This window comes from Trematomus bernacchii, unplaced genomic scaffold, assembly GCF_902827165.1.
Source record: "Trematomus bernacchii unplaced genomic scaffold, fTreBer1.1, whole genome shotgun sequence".
Lineage (NCBI taxonomy): Eukaryota > Metazoa > Chordata > Actinopteri > Perciformes > Nototheniidae > Trematomus > Trematomus bernacchii.
This window is the reverse complement of record NW_022988033.1, coordinates 16884-42500: the sequence shown is the minus strand read 5'-3', so window position 1 is coordinate 42500 and position 25617 is coordinate 16884. Positions and strand designations below refer to the sequence as shown.

The 25617-nt window shown below is 42.6% G+C and overlaps 2 protein-coding genes and 4 non-coding genes across 6 annotated transcripts in view; all 6 read left to right on the top strand.

Moving 5' to 3' along the window:
* LOC117472306 (endophilin-A3-like) overlaps positions 1-10939 on the top strand; it is a gene marked incomplete at its 5' end in the record, with an annotated part of 11062 nt that extends 123 nt beyond the window's left edge. Inside the window, 9 exon segments of the mRNA XM_034117456.1 lie at positions 2892-2960; positions 3188-3260; positions 3617-3760; positions 6777-6934; positions 7289-7447; positions 8864-9000; positions 9165-9278; positions 9358-9408; positions 10060-10939. Coding sequence (XP_033973347.1) covers positions 2892-2960; positions 3188-3260; positions 3617-3760; positions 6777-6934; positions 7289-7447; positions 8864-9000; positions 9165-9278; positions 9358-9408; positions 10060-10318 — 1164 coding nt within the window. The 3' untranslated portion in view covers positions 10319-10939.
* Positions 10940-18349: 7410 nt separating this feature from the next.
* LOC117472307 (40S ribosomal protein S17) lies at positions 18350-25177 on the top strand. Its single transcript, XM_034117457.1, has 5 exons — positions 18350-18424; positions 19923-20074; positions 23357-23462; positions 24283-24348; positions 25052-25177. Exons 1-5 carry the CDS (start codon positions 18422-18424, stop codon positions 25127-25129), a joined length of 405 nt encoding a protein of 134 aa, XP_033973348.1. The 5' UTR covers positions 18350-18421; the 3' UTR covers positions 25130-25177.
* Positions 19353-19479, top strand: LOC117472311. The gene has a single exon (XR_004554916.1). It is a non-coding gene; the product is annotated as a small nucleolar RNA SNORA71 (small nucleolar RNA).
* LOC117472312 lies at positions 21898-22024 on the top strand. The gene has a single exon (XR_004554917.1). It is a non-coding gene; the product is annotated as a small nucleolar RNA SNORA71 (small nucleolar RNA).
* On the top strand, positions 23803-23930 carry LOC117472309. The gene has a single exon (XR_004554914.1). It is a non-coding gene; the product is annotated as a small nucleolar RNA SNORA71 (small nucleolar RNA).
* LOC117472310 lies at positions 24812-24938 on the top strand. The gene has a single exon (XR_004554915.1). It is a non-coding gene; the product is annotated as a small nucleolar RNA SNORA71 (small nucleolar RNA).
* Positions 25178-25617: the final 440 nt, after the last annotated feature.

The following is a 25617-nucleotide window of genomic DNA, read 5'->3' as shown; positions in this document are numbered from 1 at the left end:
CCGGTGTCTGGAGGTGTACTGCGACACGAGGCCTGCTGCTGCACCTCTGCATCATAAACAACAACACATCACTTTAATGTGTGTTTACCTGTTTACCTGTTTACCTGTTTACCTGTTATCTGACATTAGCATGAGGCTATTGTTGCTGCAGTAGCATAGTGACTGAAATCACTGCTGGACAACTATAGCTGATACTTTACTGAGTACTTTAAAGGGCCCATGTCATGGCCATTTCCACTGATCATAATTACATTGTTGAGGTATACTAAAATAGATTTATACTGTGCAATTTTCCAAACTCACATTGGTTTCGCATACAGCATCCCTGTCAAGCATGTGTATTCAGCAGTATTCACTTTCTCCACTAAACGACTCGTTGGAGCTCTTGCCCCCCCCTCCCTGTGAGCCTAGTGTGCTCCGATTGGTCAGCTCGGCCACTCGTTCTGATTAGTCAACCACCAGAGAGGCTGCGCCCATGTCAGTGCTTTTCCCGGCTGCTCTCAGCGTAACATCAGTCTTATCATGGCGTCGGTACAGCGGTATATTTTATATACATATATATTTTTAACTGTTGTTATAGAAGAGTGTGACGGCCCCAGGGCCTTTGTCTTACGATGGGGTGGAGCTGAAGAAGCTAATCAGCACGATCACGGACACCTCCGGACACTACGGCCCCAGTCTCTCTCCAAAGCGGCTGCAGGAAGACTAACTCTGCGATCCTCTCAACCACCTATCTTTGCATTTACCACAATAAATGTGCCGTGGTTTTGTAAACTCGTGTATGTCTCCTTGTCTTTCCGTTGTGGCCTACGAGCCGCTCATAACAAAGAGTAAGTTATTTTTACCCGTTATAAACTACTACTGTTTGATGAGAAATCAAATCATGGTTTGCTATATATGAATTCAGGGAAGAAAGGATAGGCCTACTAAGTATTTCCATTAAACTTTATTTTTAGAAATGTACAAAATGAACATAAATATACATATATACACGGTATATCATTCATTCCTCCTCCTCGCATCTTGCCTGCGCACAGCCGGTGCGGTGCGGTGCCTTTTAGCACGACGCCTCAGTAGTAGTAGAATCCCTTCCCCGTCATGGATTGTCCGCCAGGATCTGGCTGGACGAAATCAAATGCAAATCACAAAATATTAGAGAAACTTAGTTGTTTTAGATTCGTTAGTAGTAGTTGTGTAATGAACAGCTTGCCTGCTAATATGCTAACCTAGCTTTGTTTACCTTGGTAGCTAACACGATATGAACGTTAGCTTGGAGGAAAGGCAACTATAATGCAGTGTAATAAAACTACTATGAACAAAAGCTAGTGGTTCATATTAGGCTAGCAATAACGTGTTTATAATTGCAATCGTATACGGGTATTCTGCTACCATACAATGTAACTTGCATGAATACATTGTTTTGCGCTAGCATACAGCTAGCCTCGTTAGCTACATGCAGTATATGTACGGTCACAATGTACGGTAAACCGGAGTATACTGTATGAGTATTCCGTGTGTGTGACTGCAGACATTCTCCTGCCATGACAAACATGTAAGGCCATCTGCTGACATTGTAGTTGATATATTTAAACGCTAGCAACGTAGCATCACAAAAATGTTTTTCTGACCAAAACTAGCTCAAGCTCCGTGTGTTAGATCGCTACGCCAGCTATAATGTAATTACGTTTCGCGACTGACCGGCAAATCACCCGCAGTATACTGTCAATAGGTATTTTGTGTGTGAATGCAGACATTCTCCTGCTATGAGATACATGTATGCAAGGCCATCTGCTGATATTAGAGTTGATATATGGAAACTCTAGCAACTTAGTTAGCACAGTTAGCACTGTGTCAATGGCTTAGCAGTCCAACACAGTTTACACATTTAAACAGTCTTGTTTGATAAATACACAAATAACAATGCAAACTTACAGGTTGTATACCCAGATCTTCCCCTGCTCCAAACGGTCCAAACAAGCTGTGCATATCCGGCCTCAAACTGGGCAATGTTTTTGGAAGCTTTCGTCTGTGAAATGCCGGTTCATCGAACCTCTGGAGGAGGAACACGCCGCTGCTGGTGTGGCCATAGCTCTTCGGGATTGGTCCATTTCGTTCCGGGTACCGCATGACATCAGGCGGTACCCGGAACTAAATGGAAGACTCAAATGGGCAGTGACGTATCTCCAACGAGGCGTTTTGGGGAGGTATTTTCTGTGTTAGAGTTTTACTCGCTACAGGGTGTACTTTGAGGGTTTTGACTCTGCACACCGTTTACATGCATAAAAACCTTCATAACACACAAGGGGACGGGTAATAACCGGAAAAGCATGACATGGGAGCTTTAATACTTTCTACTTTTTCTCCACTAAAACTCATTTATTGTGGAGGAAGATTTGAAAAAGTATATGTAATACAATGCAGTAAATTAAACCCTAGAACAGTATACAAATACATTAAGTTATTATTAAAATACATCTTATATTATTAATAATATGCCACATTATAATGGTGTAGAGAGAGTATATTACTTTTATGCTTATATACAATTATATTATAATAACCTATAATGAATATATGGAATATTCTGAATTGTTATAAACAATGCTAAAACATGCTAAAATTAGCTCTATAGCAGCTACATGTTAAAATGCGTTATTACAGCAACAGTAAATACTCTCTGGAAATACAAACGTATACAAAAATGTATTAAATCATAAATAAGTCAATACAAAATATATATAATAAACTAAGTTAATGTGGAATTATGAAGAGGAATAACTAAAAATAATAAAAATGTTTGTGGCTATAATCTAATAACCTCCCACTGCTGCTAAATGTGAATAATGATCCCTGCCCATTGATGCTAAGCTAACGTTAGCTCCTCTCTGCAGCTGCTGAACGAGCGCCTGATGGGAGCTGAAGGAACAAAGATGGACGACGACTTCCTGAAGATGGAGAAGGTGAAACTGGATCAAACTCATCCTGTAGAGACTCCTTCATGTGATATAAACCTGACTCAGATGTGTGTGTGTGTGTGTGTGTGTGTGTGTGTGTGTGTGTGTGTGTGTGTGTGTGTGTGTGTGTGTGTGTGTGTGTGTGTGTGTGTGTGTGTGTGTGTGTGTGTGTGTGTGTGTGTGTGTGTGTGTGTGTGTGTGTGTGTGTGTGTGTGTGTGTGTGTGTGTGTCAGAGTGTCGCGGTGCTGCAGTCCCTGCTGCTGGAGCTCCTCTGCAGAACCACTGAGGTCCTGCAGCCCAACCCGGGTCAGAACCTGCTTTATTATCACGCTTTCATTTCACATGCTGGTCAACCAATCAAAAGGCTCACACACGTGCACATTCATTACAACAATAATTAGTAAGTATAGTCAAGTGATAAAACAATTGAAACACACATTAAAAGCACACAAAACTAATCCAATGAACCAATAAATACATTTTTAGACATTAAAATGATGTGTATAATAAGTACTTTTGTATTTGTACAGAGCTCCAGTTGATCAACCAAATATAAACACAGATGTAATATATATTAATATATATGATATGCATTTGATGTCGATGTTAAACTCAGAAACTTACAGTTTTTATGAATGCCTTCATGGATTTATTCCCCGCAGCGGACAGAGCCAAGCTGAGCGTCCTCAACACGATGTCGAGGATCCGCGGCCAGGGGAAGGCGGGGGGGTACCCGCAGACAGAGAGCATTCTGGGAGATTCTATGACGCACTACGGCCAGGAGCTCGGAGCGGAGTCGGAGTTCGGTACGAAGATCTTCAGGGAAATATGACATTTAGTATGTAGTGTCTCTACTGGGACATGTCTCCATGTAGTGTCTCTACTGGGACATGTCTCCATGTAGTGTCTCTACTGGGACATGTTCTACTGGGACATGTCTCCATGTAGTGTCTCTACTGGGACGTGTCTCTACTGGGACATGTCTCCATGTAGTGTCTCTACTGGGACATGTCTCCATGTAGTGTCTCTACTGGGACATGTCTCCATGTAGTGTCTCTACTGGGACATGTTCTACTGGGACATGTCTCCATGTAGTGTCTCTACTGGGACGTGTCTCCATGTAGTGTCTCTACTGGGACATGTCTCCATGTAGTGTCTCTACTGGGACATGTCTCCATGTAGTGTCTCTACTGGGACATGTCTCCATGTAGTGTCTCTACTGGGACATGTCTCCATGTAGTGTCTCTACTGGGACATGTCTCCATGTAGTGTCTCTACTGGGACATGTCTCCATGTAGTGTCTCTACTGGGACATGTCTCCATGTAGTGTCTCTACTGGGACATGTCTCCATGTAGTGTCTCTACTGGGACGTGTCTCCATGTAGTGTCTCTACTGGGACGTGTCTCCATGTAGTGTCTCTACTGGGACATGTCTCCATGTAGTGTCTCTACTGGGACATGTTCTACTGGGACATGTCTCCATGTAGTGTCTCTACTGGGACGTGTCTCCATGTAGTGTCTCTACTGGGACATGTCTCCATGTAGTGTCTCTACTGCGACATGTCTCCATGTAGTGTCTCTACTGGGACATGTCTCCATGTAGTGTCTCTACTGGGACATGTCTCCATGTAGTGTCTCTACTGGGACATGTTCTACTGGGACATGTCTCCATGTAGTGTCTCTACTGGGACGTGTCTCCATGTAGTGTCTCTACTGGGACATGTCTCCATGTAGTGTCTCTACTGGGACATGTCTCCATGTAGTGTCTCTACTGGGACATGTCTCCATGTAGTGTCTCTACTGGGACATGTCTCCATGTAGTGTCTCTACTGGGACATGTCTCCATGTAGTGTCTCTACTGGGACATGTCTCCATGTAGTGTCTCTACTGGGACATGTCTCCATGTAGTGTCTCTACTGGGACGTGTCTCCATGTAGTGTCTCTACTGGGACGTGTCTCCATGTAGTGTCTCTACTGGGACATGTCTCCATGTAGTGTCTCTACTGGGACATGTCTCCATGTAGTGTCTCTACTGGGACGTGTCTCCATGTAGTGTCTCTACTGGGACGTGTCTCCATGTAGTGTCTCTACTGGGACATGTCTCCATGTAGTGTCTCTACTGGGACATGTTCTACTGGGACATGTCTCCATGTAGTGTCTCTACTGGGACGTGTCTCCATGTAGTGTCTCTACTGGGACATGTCTCCATGTAGTGTCTCTACTGCGACATGTCTCCATGTAGTGTCTCTACTGGGACATGTCTCCATGTAGTGTCTCTACTGGGACATGTCTCCATGTAGTGTCTCTACTGGGACATGTTCTACTGGGACATGTCTCCATGTAGTGTCTCTACTGGGACGTGTCTCCATGTAGTGTCTCTACTGGGACATGTCTCCATGTAGTGTCTCTACTGGGACATGTCTCCATGTAGTGTCTCTACTGGGACATGTCTCCATGTAGTGTCTCTACTGGGACATGTCTCCATGTAGTGTCTCTACTGGGACATGTTCTACTGGGACATGTCTCCATGTAGTGTCTCTACTGGGACGTGTCTCCATGTAGTGTCTCTACTGGGACATGTCTCCATGTAGTGTCTCTACTGGGACATGTCTCCATGTAGTGTCTCTACTGGGACATGTCTCCATGTAGTGTCTCTACTGGGACATGTCTCCATGTAGTGTCTCTACTGGGACATGTCTCCATGTAGTGTCTCTACTGGGACATGTCTCCATGTAGTGTCTCTACTGGGACATGTCTCCATGTAGTGTCTCTCCTGGGACATGTCTCCATGTAGTGTCTCTACTGGGACATGTCTCCATGTAGTGTCTCTACTGGGACATGTCTCCATGTAGTGTCTCTACTGGGACATGTCTCCATGTAGTGTCTCTACTGGGACATGTCTCCATGTAGTGTCTCTACTGGGACATGTCTCCATGTAGTGTCTCTACTGGGACATGTCTCCATGTAGTGTCTCTACATGTCTCCATGCTTTAAGGTTCAAAAAGCTCTTTATTTCTCTCATACCTGCTGCAGCACCTATTTTCACCCTCTGTCTGAAACCAGAGCCCAGTCTGCTCTGATTGGTTAGCTGGCCGGCTCTGTTGTAAAAATTCTGAGGAAAAGTCCAAATTCAGAAAATCAGTCAAAATTCAGAGAAAATGCACATTTCTGAAAATAGGTCCACATTTTAAGAAATAAGGACTTTTTTGGGATCAGTCCAATTCTGAGAAAAAGTCCAATTCTGAGAAAAAGTCCAATTCTGAGAAAAAGTCCAATTCTGAGAAAAAGTCCAAATATGAGAAAAAGTCCAAATATGAGAAAAAAGTGAAATTCTGAATAAAGTCAAAATGTGAGAAAAAAGTCCAAATATAAGAAAAAAGTCCAAATATGATGAAAAAGTAAAATTCTGAGAAAAAAGTCAAAATATGACAAAAAAAAGAAATTCCGTGAAATTCTGAGAAAAAGTGAAATTCTGAATAAAGTCAAAATATGAGAAAAAAGTCAAATGTGAGAAAAAAGTCAAAATATAAGAAAAAAGTCAAAATATGATGAAAAAGTGAAATTCTGAGTAAAAAGTCAAAATATGAGAAAATATTGAAATTCTGTGGAAAACAGGAACACATTTGAGTTCCATGTGGGGGGGGGGGGGCGCTCCAGCAGGTTCCTCTCCTCTGGTTCCCCTGCAGGGGGCGCTCTGCTCGGGGTGGGGGGGGGCGCTCCAGCAGGTTCCTCTCCTCTGGTTCCCCTGCAGGGGCGCTCTGCTCGGGGTGGGGGGGGGCGCTCCAGCAGGTTCCTCTGATTGTTCCTCTGGTTCCCCTGCAGGGGGCGCTCTGCTCGGGGTGGGGGGGGCTCTGCATGAGGTCTCTCAGGCCCGGGTCGTGCTCGATGAAGAGGCCAGACGGAGCTTCATGGAGCCGCTGGAGGAGCTGCAGGACACGGAGCTGAAGGAGATCCGGGTGAGAGGAGGGGAATCACAGAAGGTCAGATCACGCTGAAGGCTCTTTGAGCAGCTCTCACTGATCCTGATGTGATGTTACATGTTTGTCTGTTGATGTTTGTTTGTTGATGTTTGTCTGTTGATGTTTGTCTGTTGATGTTTGTCTGTTGATGTTACACATGGAGCTTGAACAGGAATTTGAACCTGGCTTCATCCAATGTTCCCATTTCTGTTCTGGACATATATGGAAATTTGCAACTTGTTTAATGAGATCATTCCTCATTTGCATAATCATCACTTGTTATGAGGCTTGTAGAAAGTAATTGTCTTAATGTCAGGAACACAATGGGGAAGTGTCATGGTGATATTGGTTATTTAAATTCTGATTGTTCTTCAGTTCCAGTTGAAGAAGCTGAACGGCCGCCGGCTGGATTTCGACTACAAGCGGCGGCAGAGAGGGAACGTTTCCGCTGAGGAGGTCCATCTCGCCTGGGACAAGTTCATCACGTCCAAAGAGTCAGTGGAGAGGAGCATGTTCGTCCTCCTGCAGAGCGACGTGAGTCCCAGAGACACACACTCAATCCTCTTCTTCATGTCTCTTCTTCATCAACATGTGTCCCCTCTTCTTCATGTCTCTTCTACGTCAACATGTGTCCCCTCTTCTTCATGTCTCTTCTTCATCAACATGTGTCCCCTCTTCTTCATGTCTCTTCTACATCAACATGTGTCCCCTCTTCTTCATGTCTCTTCTACATCAACATGTGTCCCCTCTTCTTCATGTCTCTTCTACATCAACATGTGTCCCCTCTTCTTCATGTCTCTTCTACATCAACATGTGTCCCCTCTTCTTCATGTCTCTTCTACATCAACATGTGTCCCTTCTTCTTCATGTCTCTTCTTCATCAACATGTGTCCCCTCTTCTTCATGTCTCTTCTACATCAACATGTGTCCCCTCTTCTTCATGTCTCTTCTACATCAACATGTGTCCCCTCTTCTTCATGTCTCTTCTACATCAACATGTGTCCCCTCTTCTTCACGTCTCTTCTACATCAACATGTGTCCCCTCTTCTTCATGTCTCTTCTACATCAACATGTGTCCCCTCTTCTTCATGTCTCTTCTACATCAACATGTGTCCCCTCTTCTTCATGTCTCTTCTACATCAACATGTGTCCCTTCTTCTTCATGTCTCTTCATCTGCAGGGCGATGATATCTCCAGATGTTTCTGTCTGCAGGGCCATGATATCTCCAGATGTTTCTGTCTGCAGAGCCATGATATCTCCAGATGTTTCTGTCTGCAGAGCCATGATATCTCCAGATGTTTCTGTCTGCAGAGCCATGATATCTCCAGATGTTTCTGTCTGCAAGGCCATGATATCTCCAGATGTTTCTGTCTGCAGGGCCATGATATCTCCAGATGTTTCTGTCTGCAGAGCCATGATATCTCCAGATGTTTCTGTCTGCAGAGCCATGATATCTCCAGATGTTTCTGTCTGCAGAGCCATATCCAGATTGCCATATCTCCAGATGTTTCTGTCTGCAAGGCCATGATATCTCCAGATGTTTCTGTCTGCAGGGCCATGATATCTCCAGATGTTTCTGTCTGCAGAGCCATGATATCTCCAGATGTTTCTGTCTGCAAGGCCATGATATCTCCAGATGTTTCTGTCTGCAGGGCCATGATATCTCCAGATGTTTCTGTCTGCAAGGCCATGATATCTCCAGATGTTTCTGTCTGCAGGGCCATGATATCTCCAGATGTTTCTGTCTGCAGGGCCATGATACCTCCAGATGTTTCTGTCTGCAGGGCCATGATATCTCCAGATGTTTCTGTCTGCAGGGCCATGATATCTCCAGATGTTTCTGTCTGCAGGGCCATGATACCTCCAGATGTTTCTGTCTACAGGGCCATGATATCTCCAGATGTTTCTGTCTGCAGAGCCATGATATCTCCAGATGTTTCTGTCTGCAGGGCCATGATATCTCCAGATGTTTCTGTCTGCAGGGCGATCTCCTCTCTCGTCTCGCGGCTCTCGTCTCCACGCTGCTCGAGTTTCACCGCAACGCACACCGCATCCTGCTCGGTCTCCATGGCGACCTGCAGGCCAGGTGAGCCTCACCTATGCTGTCCTCCAGAGGGGAAATACACCTCACTCTCCATTCAGGGGCCACAGATTCCTTTAATTTAAATGATGTGTTCACTCAAAGCCCACCTGGTCCACAACCACTGATTTCTTCACATCATGTATAATATATATTTAACGTGTCAACAGGCTGACGGCGGCCAGCAACAAACCGGAGCGACACTGCAGACCGAAGAAGATCCGAATCAGACGGGAACAGATCGGCAGCGTGGAGGTCTTCCAGCGCCCCCCCCGACCCCTCAGGTTACTCATATTTAAATTTGATTTCACTTTAATCCTGAATTAAAGACTTGTTGTGATTTGAACCTGGTTTCTGTGACAGGAGAGTTCACAGAGTTCACGTCCAGACCCAGCAGTCCCGTCTCCTGCTACGGTGAGAAAACACTGACCTCTGCAAACAAGACGTTCATTATTTATACATTTAGATTTATATATAATATTTAAGAAACATCAACAAAAACATTTGATTAAGATAAATGAATAAAATCTGAGACAACATTCTGAAAAAAGTCAAAACTAAGTCAAAAGTCAAAAATCTGATGAAATTCAACATTCTTAATAGAAAAACTTTAAGATTTCTGAGAAAGTCAAAATTCTGAGAAAAAGTAAAACATACATAGCATTTTAAGAAATAAGGAATTTTTTGGGATGAGTCAAATTCTGAGAAAAAATTCCAAATATGAGAAAAAAGCGAAATTCTGAGAAAAAAGTCCAAATATGAGAAAAAAGTGAAATTCTGAGAAAAAAGTCAAAAAATGAAACTAACCCAAATATGAGAAAAAAATCAAAATATGAGAAAAAAGTCTAACTTCTAAACTAAAACTGAGAAAAGTCAAAATGTTGAGAAAAGTCAAAAATCTGACAAAAATAAAATTCCCTGAAAAAAAGTCAACATTCTTAAAAGTGTGAATGAAAGAGTTTAAACGGCAGGAAAGTCCTAAGAATAATTTAAATATGTCCTCAGTATTTCTTCAGAGTGGATAAACATGAATACTTCTGTTAATTAATTGTGTTTAATCAACAGCGGACAGTGGGCTGGTCCTGGATCAGCCCTGTTGCCGGGCGCTCTACTCTTTCCACCCCGGTTACCATGGCGAGCTGAGCTTCAGCGCCGGCGACGTCATCCTGCTGACCAATCAGGTGGACGCCAACTGGTACGAGGGAACGCTCGGCAGCGAATCAGGACTCTTCCCCATCAGCTACGTGGACGTGCTGGTTCCTCTGCCGCTACAGTGACGCCTTCTTCATTTATAGACGATTATATGCAAGTTTACAGCTTCTGATGGATCACTGATTACTGATTATTGATCTGTTTCACTGGGATGAAGGCCATAGTTTGTACTGAAGAGCACTTTAGTTTCTGACCTCACGTTGTACTTAAAACACATAAATACATCATGTAAATCACATTAAGTATTAAAGCCATTGTTGGTAAAAAAAATAAAATAAAATATGACGCCAGGGGAACAGGGTAATCTTCTTAAAATAAATATCAGAATATGAAAAAAAAGAAATGTTATCGAATCTACAAAAAAAATCTACAAGAAACAAACTTGAATATTCTCTCAGATTTCAAAACAAAAGACTAATTCTCAGAGAATAAATTTACACGTTTTACAAGAAAATAACCCTCAAAAACAAGAAAATCTGAAGCCAGGGGAACGGGGAATTATCGAGATTAAAGTCGTTCATGTACGTGGAAATAATACGAAATTAAATAAAATTAATAAGAAGAAAATAGAAAGAATAATAAAGTGTTAATTTTATAGGAAAATCTCACAAATTCGAGAAAACTGAAATGATAAAGTCTTACAATTACAAGAAAAAATATAAAGGCACTATCTGAAAAAAATGTTAAATAAAAAACTAAATGTGACATTTTCTCTTAGATTTTAAAACCAAAACAAAAAAAAGTACTTTTTGGGAGAAAAAAATCTCAATTTCTCAAAGAATAAATTATCACATTCCCAAGAAAATCTAAAAAGTTGTAATTTTATAAGAAAAATCTCATAAATATACAACAAAGAAACGTGAATATTCTCTGAGGTATTTATGAGAGGAAATGTGACTAAACCTGAAAGGGAATTCTTTGAGTTTGTGAATTTATTTTATTTACATTTCTTAATATATCTTTTTTAAATGTATGACATCATCATTTTAGATCCTTTTTTTCTCGTAAATGTATATTTTTAACCGCAGGATTATTTAGTTTTTCTATATATTACCCCCCCCCCTTTCCTGTATCTATGTTTAAATTCCTATTCTTTAAAGGACATTATAGCCGTAATACGCCATCTGACCACTAAAGAAAGGCTCTGTTAGTAATTATCAGATTTAAAGTGTGTGTTTCCCTTTAAGACTTCTACCTTCATGTTAAAGCTCCCATGTCATGCTTTTCCGGTTATTACCCGTCCCCTTGTGTGTTATGAAGGTTTTTATGCATGTAAACGGTGTGCAGAGTCAAAACCCTCAAAGTACACCCTGTAGCGAGTAAAACTCTAACACAGAAAATACCTCCCCAAAACGCCTCGTTGGAGATACGTCACTGCCCATTTGAGTCTTCCATTTAGTTCCGGTACCGCCTGATGTCATGCGGTACCCGGAACGAAATGGACCAATCCCGAAGAGCTATGGCCACACCAGCAGCGGCGTGTTCCTCCTCCAGAGGTTCGAAGAACCGGCATTTCACAGACGAAAGCTTCCAAAACATTGCCCAGTTTGAGGCCGGATATGCACAGCTTGTTTGGACCGTTTGGAGCAGGGGAAGATCTGGGTATACAACCTGTAAGTTTGCATTGTTATTTGTGTATTTATCAAACAAGACTGTTTAAATGTGTAAACTGTGTTGGACTGCTAAGCCATTGACACAGTGCTAACTAAGTTGCTAGAGTTTCCATATATCAACTCTAATATCAGCAGATGGCCTTGCATACATGTATCTCATAGCAGGAGAATGTCTGCATTCACACACAAAATACCTATTGACAGTATACTCCGGGTGATTTGCCGGTCAGTCGCGAAACGTAATTACATTATAGCTGGCGTAGCGATCTAACACACGGAGCTAGAGCTAGTTTCGGTCAGAAAAACATTTTTGTGATGCTACGTTGCTAGCGTTTAAATATATCAACTACAATGTCAGCAGATGGCCTTACATGTTTGTCATGGCAGGAGAATGTCTGCAGTCACACACACGGAATACTCATACAGTATACTGTACTGTGATTTACCGTACATTGTGACCGTACATATACTGCATGTAGCTAACGAGGCTAGCTGTATGCTAGCGCAAAACAATGTATTCATGCAAGTTACATTGTATGGTAGCAGAATACCCGTATACGATTGCAATTATAAACACGTTATTGCTAGCCTAATATGAACCACTAGCTTTTGTTCATAGTAGTTTTATTACACTGCATTATAGTTGCCTTTCCTCCAAGCTAACGTTCATATCGTGTTAGCTACCAAGGTAAACAAAGCTAGGTTAGCATATTAGCAGGCAAGCTGTTCATTACACAACTACTACTAACTAATCTAAAACAACTAAGTTTCTCTAATATTTTGTGATTTGCATTTGATTTCGTCCAGCCAGATCCTGGCGGACAATCCATGACGGGGAAGGGATTCTACTACTACTGAGGCCTCGTGCTAAAAGGCACCGCACCGCACCGGCTGTGCGCAGGCAAGAGGAGGAGGAATGGATGATATACCGTGTGTATATGTATATTTATGTTCATTTTGTACATTTCTAAAAATAAAGTTTAATGGAAATACTTAGTAGGCCTATCCTTTCTTCCCTGAATTCATATATAGCAAACCATGATTTGATTTCTCATCAAACAGTAGTAGTTTATAACGGGTAAAAATAACTTACTCTTTGTTATGAGAGTAGCTCGTAGGCCACAACGGAAAGACAAGGAGACATACACGAGTTTACAAAACCACGGCACATTTATTGTGGTAAATGCAAAGATAGGTGGTTGAGAGGATCGCAGAGTTAGTCTTCCTGCAGCCGCTTTGGAGAGAGACTGTGTCCGGAGGTGTCCGTGATCGCGCTGATTACCCTCTTCAGCTCCACCCCATCGTAAGACAAAGGCCCTGGGGCCGTCACACTCTTCTATAACAACAGTTAAAAATATATATGTATATAAAATATACCGCTGTACCGACGCCATGATAAGACTGATGTTACGCTGAGAGCAGCCGGGAAAAGCACTGACATGGGCGCAGCCTCTCTGGTGGTTGACTAATCAGAACGAGTGGCCGAGCTGACCAATCGGAGCACACTAGGCTCACAGGGAGGGGGGGGGCAAGAGCTCCAACGAGTCGTTTAGTGGAGAAAGTGAATACTGCTGAATACACATGCTTGACAGAGATGCTGTATGCGAAACCAATGTGAGTTTGGAAAATTGCACAGTATAAATCTATTTTAGTATACCTCAACAATGTAATTATGATCAGTGGAAATGGCCATGACATGGGCCCTTTAATGCACATTTGTATTTCTGCACACAGTTGAATGATATCTGCGTTTAAATAAGATATTGTCCGTCTGACACACAGTAAACCAGGGGTATTATTTGTCTTCATAAGTCTCTGGCTAAAGGAACATTTAAAACGGCCTGAATTAGAGGTCATCCTGCTGACCAATCAGGTGGACGCCAACTTGTACGAGGGAACGCTCGGCAGCCAAATCAAATCAAGTTTTATTTATATAGCACATTTTTAAAACGGTTTTTGGTCGAGCCAAAGTGCTGTACATGCAATAAAAACACTTTACAATGGCAAACAGAAGACAATAAATTCCAAAAGCAAAAATAAAAAACCACACAGGGAAATGTCAGGAGTCGTGCTCCGCTCTAACTAGAAGGCCAGGGAGAAGAAGTGAGTTTTTAGTGTTGATTTAAAAACCCCTAGGGTCTGGGCCGACCTCACATGGAGGGGCAGAGTGTTCCAGAGCCTAGGGCCAGCTGCTGCGAAGGCTCGGTGCCCTCGGGTTTTGAGCCTGGTCTTGGGCACTATCAGCAGCAGCTGGTCAGCAGACCTTAAGGCCCCGGCTCCACGAGGACAAATACGGCAAAACGCATCGGAGTAACGCAAATGCAACCGCAAAAAACCTTCCGTCCCCACGCAATATACACCGGATTGTGTCAAGCTCCACGAGACGGCTCCGTTTACATCCAAACGCTGGAAAAGCTGCAGTACATATGCCGAACCTGTACGTGGCGCTGTAACTTCCTCCACAAAAGCAGCAACTTCCTCCACAAAAGCAGCGAAGAAGAATGGTTGTCATGGCTGCACTTCTGTGTATTCTCCGCGGTGGGGGCCGACAGAACCGGGCAGAGTTTTTCGCCGGTCAGCGTGTGTTAAAGTTTAAATCTTCCGGACAAAATTATAAAAGTGCCGGTCAAAGGTCTTCATTGTTATTTATTGAGCTTTAAAACAAATGAATAACGACTCTATATAATGATATATAATCATCAAATACACAGAGCCTGTCTCTTTTTCCTCTCTTCTCACAGTGTCAGCGTCTGTCTCATGCAGCAGCTGATCCTGTAATGAGTGACCCGACAGTAAAAATGAACATATTTATAACTAGTTTAGTTTGAGAGGTAATTAAAATAGCTAAGGGTGATGATCTGACTTGAAGTGTGTGTTTTGCTCCCTGCATCACAGCGGGAGGAGCTGCGTGTCTCCGTCCTGTCAGATTAGACTTCACTCGCGTTTATGTCCATATCGAGATAAAGATAAATAATCTGAATTCAAGGAGGAGCTCCTGTAGATGTTGCACAAAGAACTGTAGCATGGTCAGTAGCGACTGGAGCACGATAGCAACCCTGCGGGGGAGAGGCGGGGCTATGAAAACGAATGACCGTATAGGCGACTCCACGGCCCCGTTGGACCCCCCAGAGCGCTCCGTTCCCAGATCTATCCACCTTTGGACCCGTTGTCGTTTGCGGGGTCTGTTTCTACGTTTCCCTTACGGCCTCGTGGAGCTTAGAGGGCTATACGCATGAGAAATATGCGGATTCAACCCGTTTTCGTCCTCGTGGAGCCGGGGCCTAAAGCTCTGGCTGGGGTGTAGCGCTGGAGGAGTTCAGCTATATAGGCCGGAGCCAGCCCATTTAGTGCTTTAAAAACAAATAAAAGGATTTTAAAATCAATTCTGAACCGAACTGGAAGCCAGTGTAGTGAGGCCAGAATAGGGGTGATGTGGTCACGCTTTTTATGGCCAGTGAGAAGACGTGCAGCTGCGTTCTGCACTAGCTGCAGGCGTTTAATTGACGCCTGGTCCATACCCACGTCAATCAGGACTCTTCCCCGCTCGCCGGGTTTTTTTTGTGTAAAGATGCTTTTAAAACATGAACCCTGTGCTGCACAATCAAGTTATATACATGTTCTGTTTCACAAGAAGCTAAGCTATCAGCATATGTAGGCATATGGATGTACACAGAGCTATGAGACCATAAGTACAAAAGAAAAAACTAAATGTTATCACTCAGAAATGTATTGAAATCCCACAGTGAAAATCAGTCTCCAAGTCTCTTCATCAGAACATAGTTATTTCAAGTCTTGGTGACCATGGGGAAAAAACTAAATGTCTCAAAGATCAATATGAACCTATAATATTTACCAAAAGAAAAGTCATGGCGTCAAGGTTAGCTGTGCCATTCCTCAGGGCAGTTTCTGTCAGAGGGCCACACTTTATCTAACTCCTAAAACATCTAAATCGACTTCCATCGTGTTTAAATGTTCAAAAAACATTCTTCTTGAAATCTATAAAAAACCTAATTTCTCTAGAATAGATTACAAATCGCCTGAAAAAAGTACAAACAAGCGGCACCTTTTTATATCAAATACAGTTTTGTGCATACAAATAAAATTACACGTCAGGTTTATCTTAGTTTAAGTGAAGGACTGAATCGCTCTTAAAGTGTTTACAGAGACACTCAGAATATAAGCGTATATATTAATGCACAAAACGTCCAAAAGACAATTAAGGAGTTAATTAGTGCTAGAAGACGTCGTAATACCACAGTGCAGAAATATACGTTACACATAGATAAGAATTTAGTTAGTCAAAAAGCAGCTAACAATATAATAATAGATTAGTAAATGCACAGGTTTGTTGGCACTGTTATGATGTCATTGTCACTTGACATGATGTGTGTGTGTTTGTTTATTGTGTATGATTCATATGTTTAGATTTTAAACACCAGCGGGCACATAAATCAGTTTAAATAGGTTATATTTATCTCATTCAGGGCATTAATGTTAGCTTTGTATTCAACACAAAGACAGTCAATTAAAACATGGACAGTTTTGTTTAATGCTACTTTGAAATAGTTGATGAGTTCCTTTTGTTTTTTCAAAAGTATTTTCAGCCTCGACCGAAAACCATGAAGTCGCTCTGTTACTTTATTTTCTTTAAGGAGCGTTGACTGGTTTCCACTGAATGTAATCTTCTCTTCTCGGAGCACACACCACATGTTTGCTGTCTGAAAGAAAACACAGAGAAGGTTTTTCTGCAATTAATCTGCAATTTCTCTGAATAATAAATCATTTCAGGTCTGAGTTTCTGATTTTTTGTCTGATCGTCTCAAACTCTGACATGTTTTGACTTGTTCGTTTAGTGCAGCGGTTCCCAACCTGTGGTCTGCGAAGGTATTGCATATTTTTATATTTTGTACAGGCTAAAGACACAAACATGGACACAACAATAACATATAGGAGATGACATTCCCATCTCAGACAAAAACTAAACAAAAACAGAAGAAATAAAGATTTTTTCCAAGAGAAATTGCATTTTTAATCTTCAAACACCTTAAATTAAGATTACTCCTTGATTGACTTTTAAAAATATATATTTTAGCAGAATAGTTGCATTTATTAACTGTGTGCGGTCTTCATCTAAAAGCCCAAATAAAAATATTAAAGGGTGTAAATGTAAATTAAATATTTGCCGCCAAAATAATTTGCAAAACATGATGATTTGCGTGGAAACATTTTCATTATTAAGATTTTTATTTGAACCTCTTTTCCTTTCTCTTTCTTGATCCTCGTTAGCAACGGCCATTACAGTCCTTAGCAACGGTCATTACAGTCCTTAGCAACGGTCATTACAGTCCTTAGCAACGGTCATTACAGTCCTTGACAGCGGTCTGTTCTACTGGATTTACAACGTGTCACATGTTCAGAATTAACCAATCAGAACTTTATTTAGCCTCCGTATTGTTTATGGTTGAATGTGGGCCGCAAAAACATTTTTGATTCTTAAGTGGGCCCTGAGTTGAAAAAGGTTGGGAACCGCTGGTCTAGTAGGAACAACAACCCTCCTTCTTTGTGGACTGCTACGTGGAGAGGACCTGACATGGTCTCTTCACACCACCACCATCACCAAGAAAGCTTGACTTCTTCCTCCGCAGGTTGAGGAGGTTCAAAATGGATTCCAGGATACTCTGCAACTTCTACAGGTGCACGATAGAGAGTATCCTCACTGGCAGCATGACGGCCTGGTACGGCAGCTGCACCGACCTCGATCATAAGGCTTTACAGAGGGTGGTGAAAACTGCACAGCACATCACCAGGACGGAGCTGCCATCCATGGAGGACCTTTACTCCCAGCGGCTCAGGAAGAAATCACTACGGATTTTCAAAGACCCCCATCACCCCAGCCACAAACTGTTCTTTCTGTTGCCGTCTGGCAGACGTTACCGCAGCATCCTGGCAAGGACAAGAAGATTCGGAGACAGTTTCTTCCCGCGGGCAGTGAGACTGTTAACAAATTGAACTGTTGAAACAACTTCAAACATTCATCTGCTACTCAGTAGTATGTATCTAATACCTAATATATATATATATCATTCCAATAACTTGTATATAGACTCATACTGCACTATTCCACATCATAACTTTATTTTATTTTATAACTATTATTCTTTTTGTATTGCTCTTGCTCTTATTGTTATTATGTTATGTTGCATTGTTGGAGAAGCCTGTGACATAAGATTTTCAACTACATAATTACTCTGTAGCTATGTCAGATTGACAATAAAGAACCTTGAACCTTGAGGTCCCAGTTCTCCTCCTGCCCTGCCGTGGTGCCCTGGAGCAAGGCACCGGACAGTGGTAGTAGTAGTAGCAGTAGTAGTAGTAATATATTATTAATAGTAGTAGTAGTAGTGTTAGTTTGTGTATTAGTAGTAGTAGTAGTAGTAGTAGTAGTAGTAGTAGTAGTATCAGAAGTCGTTTGTGTTGTTGTAGTTCCCTCCTCCGGCCGGAGGGGGCGCAGCTGCTGCCGCTCGTTTCCCTTATTCTTCCGCCTGTGGATTTAAAACTTCCGCCGGAAGTCTTCTCGTCCTCTTCTACCAGGCCGATCCAACATGGTGGGTGAATTTTAAACTTCTACCTCTTTAATCCGAATGAATCCTGGCTTTGAATCGCTTTATGTTCTTAAATATTATAATGAACGGACACCGGAGTGTTTGATGTACCCGATAGCTGCACTATTTAAATGCGATGACTCTAACGGAGATGATATTAGTGATTGTTGAGTCGGGGAAACTGCAGCTGAAACACCCGCGTTTACATTCATTATTTAAATCAATATTTAACCTCATTGTTCAAAGTCTTCTATCACCGGGAATTGGTTAATAACTCTCCTGTTCAATATGTCTGATAATGGGCTTTCTAAAGTGGTTAACATATTACGAAATGTACATGTCCGTCAGTTAGCATCGGAGGCTAACCAAGAGCTAGCTCCGTGCTCACAATGCTTCCTCTCGAGCTGACTCACACCCGGTTAAACACCCTGTTACCTGCGGGACAGGTGTGTGAAACTGGTGATATCTTTCAGTGTTAATGTTGTATATTTAATCTGCTGCTGGTGGTGTAACTATGAAGACATCCAGCTGCCATTAAATGCTCAACTAGGGTATAAAACATCACATTTAAATAGTTAAGATCAGATGTTCATGCATTGAAGTGGATGCAAAACATTAAAATAGTATCCTTAGATTGAACCTGACCAGATATAGATAGCTGATTATATAGTTTAAGTGCAATGAGTGTATTCATTACCTCGGATGTCGTCTTAAAAATCTGGAATTGACACTAAATATATTAAACCAAACCTGTCAATGCTACTAATATCTACATCTAGGTTAATGGATGGATATGTGGTGCAGCAGCTGCAATGAGTCTAACATAGAGAGGGCACATTTAGAAATGTAGCCACCCTGAAAACTGGTTATCAATAAGATATGAATGGCTCTTTCTTTGTGTTAAAGACCAAGTTTAAAATGTGTTTTTAAACCCTGTATCGAAAGTGATCATGGCGTCCTCGTCGCCAGGTCATTGATAGTACAGGAAGATGAATCTGGAAGCCTTTCCCGTGTCTGAAGGATCCTCCGTTCCTATCAGACCCTGGCGCTCCCAAACATTTAGAATAAAACATTAAACAAAGTGACTTTTTGAGACGTAAAGACAGTGTTTGGTGTTCATGTACATGTAAGTAACGTGTCTTACGTTCAAGTTTTAATTCTCACAAACATGAACTCTAGTGAAGGACATCCATGTGTGGTTTTGAACCAGATTACTTTTAATGTACATTTCCCCTCAGTGGGACTAATAAAGGTATTCTGATTCAAAACCACACACAGGTGTCCTTCGCCGTTTGTGAGAATTATATTCTGGTGTGTTTTCAATGCTCAGGTAAGTGTTATTTTTTACGATATGAAGACGTAGTAAACATGGGAGTATCTGACATGATAGTGGCGTGACAGACTCTGTTTTAGGTGACGCTCCTCGTGGTCTGAACGCGACGGTTCAAAGTGTTTTTGGACAGAATATTGACAGAAAGATTGTTTTGTTTCCTGCTTTCAGGGACGCGTCAGGACCAAGACGGTGAAAAAGGCCGCCAGGGTCATCATCGAGAAATACTATACCCGCCTTGGCAGCGACTTCCACACCAACAAGAGGGTGTGTGAGGAGATCGCCATCATCCCCAGCAAGAAGCTCCGCAACAAGATCGCCGGGTGAGTTTCCATCGGAGTCTCTGACATGTGTCCCCTCTTCTTCATGTCTCTTCTTCATCAACATGTGTCCCCTCTTCTTCATGTCTCTTCTACATCAACATGTGTCCCCTCTTCTTCATGTCTCTTCTACATCAACATGTGTCCCCTCTTCTTCATGTCTCTTCTACATCAACATGTGTCCCCTCTTCTTCATGTCTCTTCTTCATCAACATGTGTCCCCTCTTCTTCATGTCTCTTCTACATCAACATGTGTCTCCTCTTCTTCATGTCTCTTCTTCATCAACATGTGTCCCCTCTTCTTCATGTCTCTTCTACATCAACATGTGTCCCCTCTTCTTCATGTCTCTTCTACATCAACATGTGTCCCCCTCTTCTTCATGTCTCTTCTACATCAACATGTGTCCCCTCTTCTTCATGTCTCTTCTTCATCAACATGTGTCCCCCTCTTCTTCATGTCTCTTCTACATCAACATGTGGTCCCCTCTTCTTCATGTCTCTATGTCTCTTCTACATCAACATGTGTCCCCTCTTCTTCATGTCTCTTCTTCATCAACATTGTGTCCCCTCTTCTTCATGTCTCTTCTACATCAACATGTGTCCCCTCTTCTTCATGTCTCTCTACATCAACATGTGTCCCCTCTTCTTTCATGTCTCTTCTTCATCAACATGTGTCCCCTCTTCTTCATGTCTCTTCTACATCAACATGTGTCCCCTCTTCTTCATGTCTCTTCTACATCAACATGTGTCCCCTCTTCTTCATGTCTCTTCTACATCAACATGTGTCCCCTCTTCTTCATGTCTCTTCTACATCAACATGTGTCCCCTCTTCTTCATGTCTCTTCTTCAGCAACATGTGTCCCCTCTTCTTCATGTCTCTTCATCAACATGTGTCCCCTCTTCTTCATGTCTCTTCATCAACATGTGTCCCCTCTTCTTCATGTCTCTTCTTCTTCATCAACATGTGTCCCCTCTTCTTCATGTCTCTTCTTCTTCATCAACATGTGTCCCCTCTTCTTCATGTCTCTTCATCAACATGTGTCCCCTCTTCTTCATGTCTCTTCTACATCAACATGTGTCCCCTCTTCTTCATCTCTCTCAGAGGGGCGTGGGGAGGGGCTCCTTATTTTCATCTGAAGTAACAGACAGAGAATCAGCACTTTGGAAACAGGGCTGAAACAGAGGGGATTATGGGTAATGCTGCAATGATCTGTTTGGTGTTTCAGCCAATCAGAGACAGGCTCTGGATATATCTGAGACCTGTGATATATTGATGAAGAAGAGTATGATTCTTCATAGGGCTGTGCAATTAATCGTATTTTAATCGCAATTACGATTTTGGGTTGCCACAATTACGAAAACAACATAATCGAAAAAAACAATTATTTTGCTTTGCGAGGTTGTGACAGTGCACTGCAACATATTTGATCTAATTTATTTTTATTTATCATATCATATGTAGTAGCTTGTGGAAGTGCGCTCCAAAATATTTGTTGATCTTGTTTATTGGTATTTATTATTTTTATATTATTCATTTAAAATGTATAATTTATTTTTGTATTGGTTTTTCAGTTGAATTATACGTTCAGGGTAATCAACATTTAAAAAGATATATGTTCAAATTATTATATTTTAAAGTTCAATAAATGGATGTTTTCAAAGTCAATGAATAATCGTATTTAATAATCGTGATATCAATTATTGACCAAAATAATCGTGATTATGATTATTGCCATAATCGCACAGCCTTAATTCTTCATGTGTCTCGTAATGCTGAAGAGGCCGTGGTTAAATCTCAACTGGGTTAGAAAGACAACAAGATGTCCCCCTGTATCGAAAGTGATCATGGCGTCCTCGTCGTCAGGTCATTGATAGTACAGGAAGATGAATCTGGAAGCCTTTCCCGTGTCTGAAGGATCCTCCGTTCCTATCAGACCCTGGCGCTCCCAAACATTTAGAAATCTGTGTTCATTATGAAGTCTGGTGTTAAAATGTTTTTTCTCCTATCTCCTCTCCTATCTCCTCTCCTATCTCCTCTCCTATCTCCTCTCCTATCTCCTCTCCTATCTCCTCTCCTATCTCCTCTCCTATCTCCTCTCCTATCTCCTCTCCTATCTCCTCTCCTATCTCCTCTCCTATCTCCTCTCCTATCTCCTCTCCTATCAGTCCTCTCCTATCTCCTCTCCTATCTCCTCTCCTATCTCCTCTCCTATCTCCTCTCCTATCTCCTCTCCTATCTCCTCTCCTATCTCCTCTCCTATCTCCTCTCCTATCTCCTCTCCTATCTCCTCTCCTATCTCCTCTCCTATCTCCTCTCCTATCTCCTCTCCTATCTCCTCTCCTATCTCCTCTCCTATCTCCTCTCCTATCCTCTCCTATCTCCTCTCCTATCTCTCATCTCCTCTCCTCTCCTATCTCCTCTCCTCTCCTATCTCCTCTCCTCTCCTATCTCCTCTCCTTCTCCTCTCTATCTCCTCTCTCTCCTCTCCTACTCCTCTCCTATCTCCTCTCCTCTCCTATCTCCTCTCCTCTCCTATCTCCTCTCCTCTCCTATCTCCTCTCCTCTCCTATCTCCTCTCCTCTCCTATCTCCTCTCCTCTCCTCTCCTATCTCCTCTCCTATCTCCTCTCCTATCTCCTCTCCTATCTCCTCTCCTATCTCCTCTCCTATCTCCTCTCCTATCTCCTCTCCTATCTCCTCTCCTATCTCCTCTCTCCTCTCTCCTCTCCTATCTCCTCTCCTATCTCCTCTCCTATCTCCTCTCCTATCTCCTCTCCTATCTCCTCTCCTATCTCCTCTCCTATCTCCTCTCCTATCTCCTCTCCTATCTCCTCTCCTATCTCCTCTCCTATCTCCTCTCCTATCTCCTCTCCTATCTCCTCTCTCCTCTCTCCTCTCTCCTCTCTCTCTCTCCTCTCTCCTCTCTCCTCTCCTCTCTCCTCTCCTATCTCCTCTCTCATCTCCTATCTCTATCTCCTATCCTATCTCCTCGTCCTATCCTCCTCTCCTATCTCCTCTCCTATTCCTCCTAAGCTCCTTCTCCTATATCCTTCTCGCTCCTCTCCTCATCTCTCCTCTCTCCTCTCCTCTCTCCTCTCCTCCTCTCCTCTCTCCTCTCCTCTCTCATCTCCTCTCTCATCTCCTCTCTCTCCTCTCTCCTGTCTCCTCTCTCCTCAGCTCTATATATAGTATTATCTGTGCGTCACACGCTCTGTAGAAAGACCCAGACCTGCTGTTAGCGATGTTTGATCTGAATGCATTTGAACACGTTGTTTTCTGCGTCAGGTATGTGACACATCTGATGAAGCGGATCCAGAGGGGTCCCGTCAGAGGCATCTCCATCAAACTGCAGGAGGAGGAGCGGGAGAGGAGAGATAACTACGTTCCAGAGGTCAGTGAACGCACCACGAGCTGCTTCAATACACTCAGGAACTCAGAACATCTGTTTGATTTAAACAGGAAGCATCGAGGCGGGTTGGCGACGTCTCACTCCCAACAATGTGGATTCATCAGACGTTTGATACACATTGGTGCTTTTTAGGGGTGGGGGGAATAATCAATACAGCATATTAGCGTGATATAGTATCGTGATACACGGACGCCAAGTATCGATGTTTTATTATATAATCTGTAGCATATCCCTCCGAAAGATGGTCGTACGCTCGACTGATGATTTCTAATTTATTGAAAACTCAACAAAACAACAAATACACTCACAGCTGGTGTGTGTGTCCTGTATCGAAAGTGATCATGGCGTCCTCGTCGCCAGGTCATTGATAGTACAGGAAGATGAATCTGGAAGCCTTTCCCTGTGTCTGAAGGATCCTCCGTTCCTATCAGACCCTGGCGCTCCCAAACATTTAGAAATATATTTACAAGAATGTTCTGTCCTCGGACAACAGACATCTGAGACATGTTCAGGTGATGGTGACATGATGGTTTTTCCGTCTAGAAGTCCTACATTTATTTAATTTGGACAAAACACTGAATCTGAGCAGCTGGAGCCATGATGGAGAGGTTGTACTTTAACTTATAAACACGGTTAGAGATGAGAGTTTATTCCAACTTGGCTTCTGGTGCTGGGGTTAGTGAAATGGTGCGTTCAGGAACAGAGGGAGAATAGGACAGAGGAGATGTGAAAGGGTTTGTGGTCCTGGAACATGATGATGATGATGATGATGATGATGATAACCTGGTCTTGTACCTTGCAGGTGTCCGCTCTGGATCAGGAGCTGATCGAGGTTGATCCCGACACCAAGGAGATGCTCAAGCTGCTGGTGAGTCCACCTTATGCTCAGATACTGTGTGTGTGTGTGTGTGTGTGTGTGTACTTGTACTCAAACAGGTTTTTTGATTATGTTAAAATACCCAGAAGTTCCTGCAAATTCTCAATAAACATTATTTCCTGTCGAGAAGGCACTCCTCCTCATTCCATGTATTTAAAACATTATTTAATTGTTTTATTATTTATATCTTTTTACCTAATTTATTTATTAATATTTCCTCTTTTTCTGATTTATTTGTTACATTTGCCTTATTTAATATTATGTATTCCTTTGTGATATTGTCACGTTCTTTAATGTGTCTCTCCCCATGTTTTATTCATATAGCATGTGTTTAAATTCTCTTATATTCCACATTTCACTTCTATTTGACTAGATTTATTCTAAAACCCAGTCCTCTTGTGACTCTGAGACGGGGTGTGTGTTGGGTTTGGATCAGTGTGTGTGTGTGTGTGTGTCCTGTATCGAAAGTGATCATGGCGTCCTCGTCGCCAGGTCATTGATAGTACAGGAAGATGAATCTGGAAGCCTTTCCCGTGTCTGAAGGATCCTCCGTTCCTATCAGACCCTGGCGCTCCCAAACATTTCAATCTGTGTTCATTATGAAGTCTGGTGTTTAATATCATTTCCTTCCAGAGAGTCTGATATATTCATTCGGCTGTGAGTTGATGTGTCTGTGTGTCTTTGTGTGCTGCAGGACTTCGGCGGTCTGTCCAACCTGCAGGTGACGCAGCCGCCCGTCGGCATGAACTTCAAGCAGCCCCGAGGAGTCTGACGTCTGTAAAGTATCTTAATAATAAAAACCCTCTGGGACAAAAACCTCTGCTCGACTCCTCATTCCTCGACCAAATGCTCGACTCCTCATTCCTCGACCAAATGCTCGACTCCTCATTCCTCGACCAAATGCTCGACTCCTCATTCCTCGACCAAATCCCTTCGTGTGTACATTTTAGAGAAGACGACAACAATTGTCACTTGCACGAAGCAAGGTTAGACAAAAAACAAATGAGCATGGAGTGCGTCGAGGCGCAAGCTATCGTCCAGAGAACAGGAGGGTTTAGGTAGCGTGTGTCGAGGCTCAAGCTATCGTCCAGAGAACAGCAGGGTTTAGGTAGCGTGTGTCGAGGCGCAAGCTATCGTCCAGAGAACAGCAGGGTTTAGGTAGCGTGTGTCGAGGCTCAAGCTACCGTCCAGAGAACAGGAGGGTTTAGGTAGCGTGCGTCGAGGCTCAAGCTATCGTCCAGAGAACAGGAGGGTTTAGGT

Coding starts and splice junctions, on each gene's coding strand:
- LOC117472307 (XM_034117457.1), top strand. Junction 23,463..24,282: donor GAGATAACTACGTTCCAGAG/GTCAGTGAACGC, acceptor TGTACCTTGCAG/GTGTCCGCTCTGGATCAGGA. Junction 24,349..25,051: donor AGGAGATGCTCAAGCTGCTG/GTGAGTCCACCT, acceptor TGTGTGCTGCAG/GACTTCGGCGGTCTGTCCAA.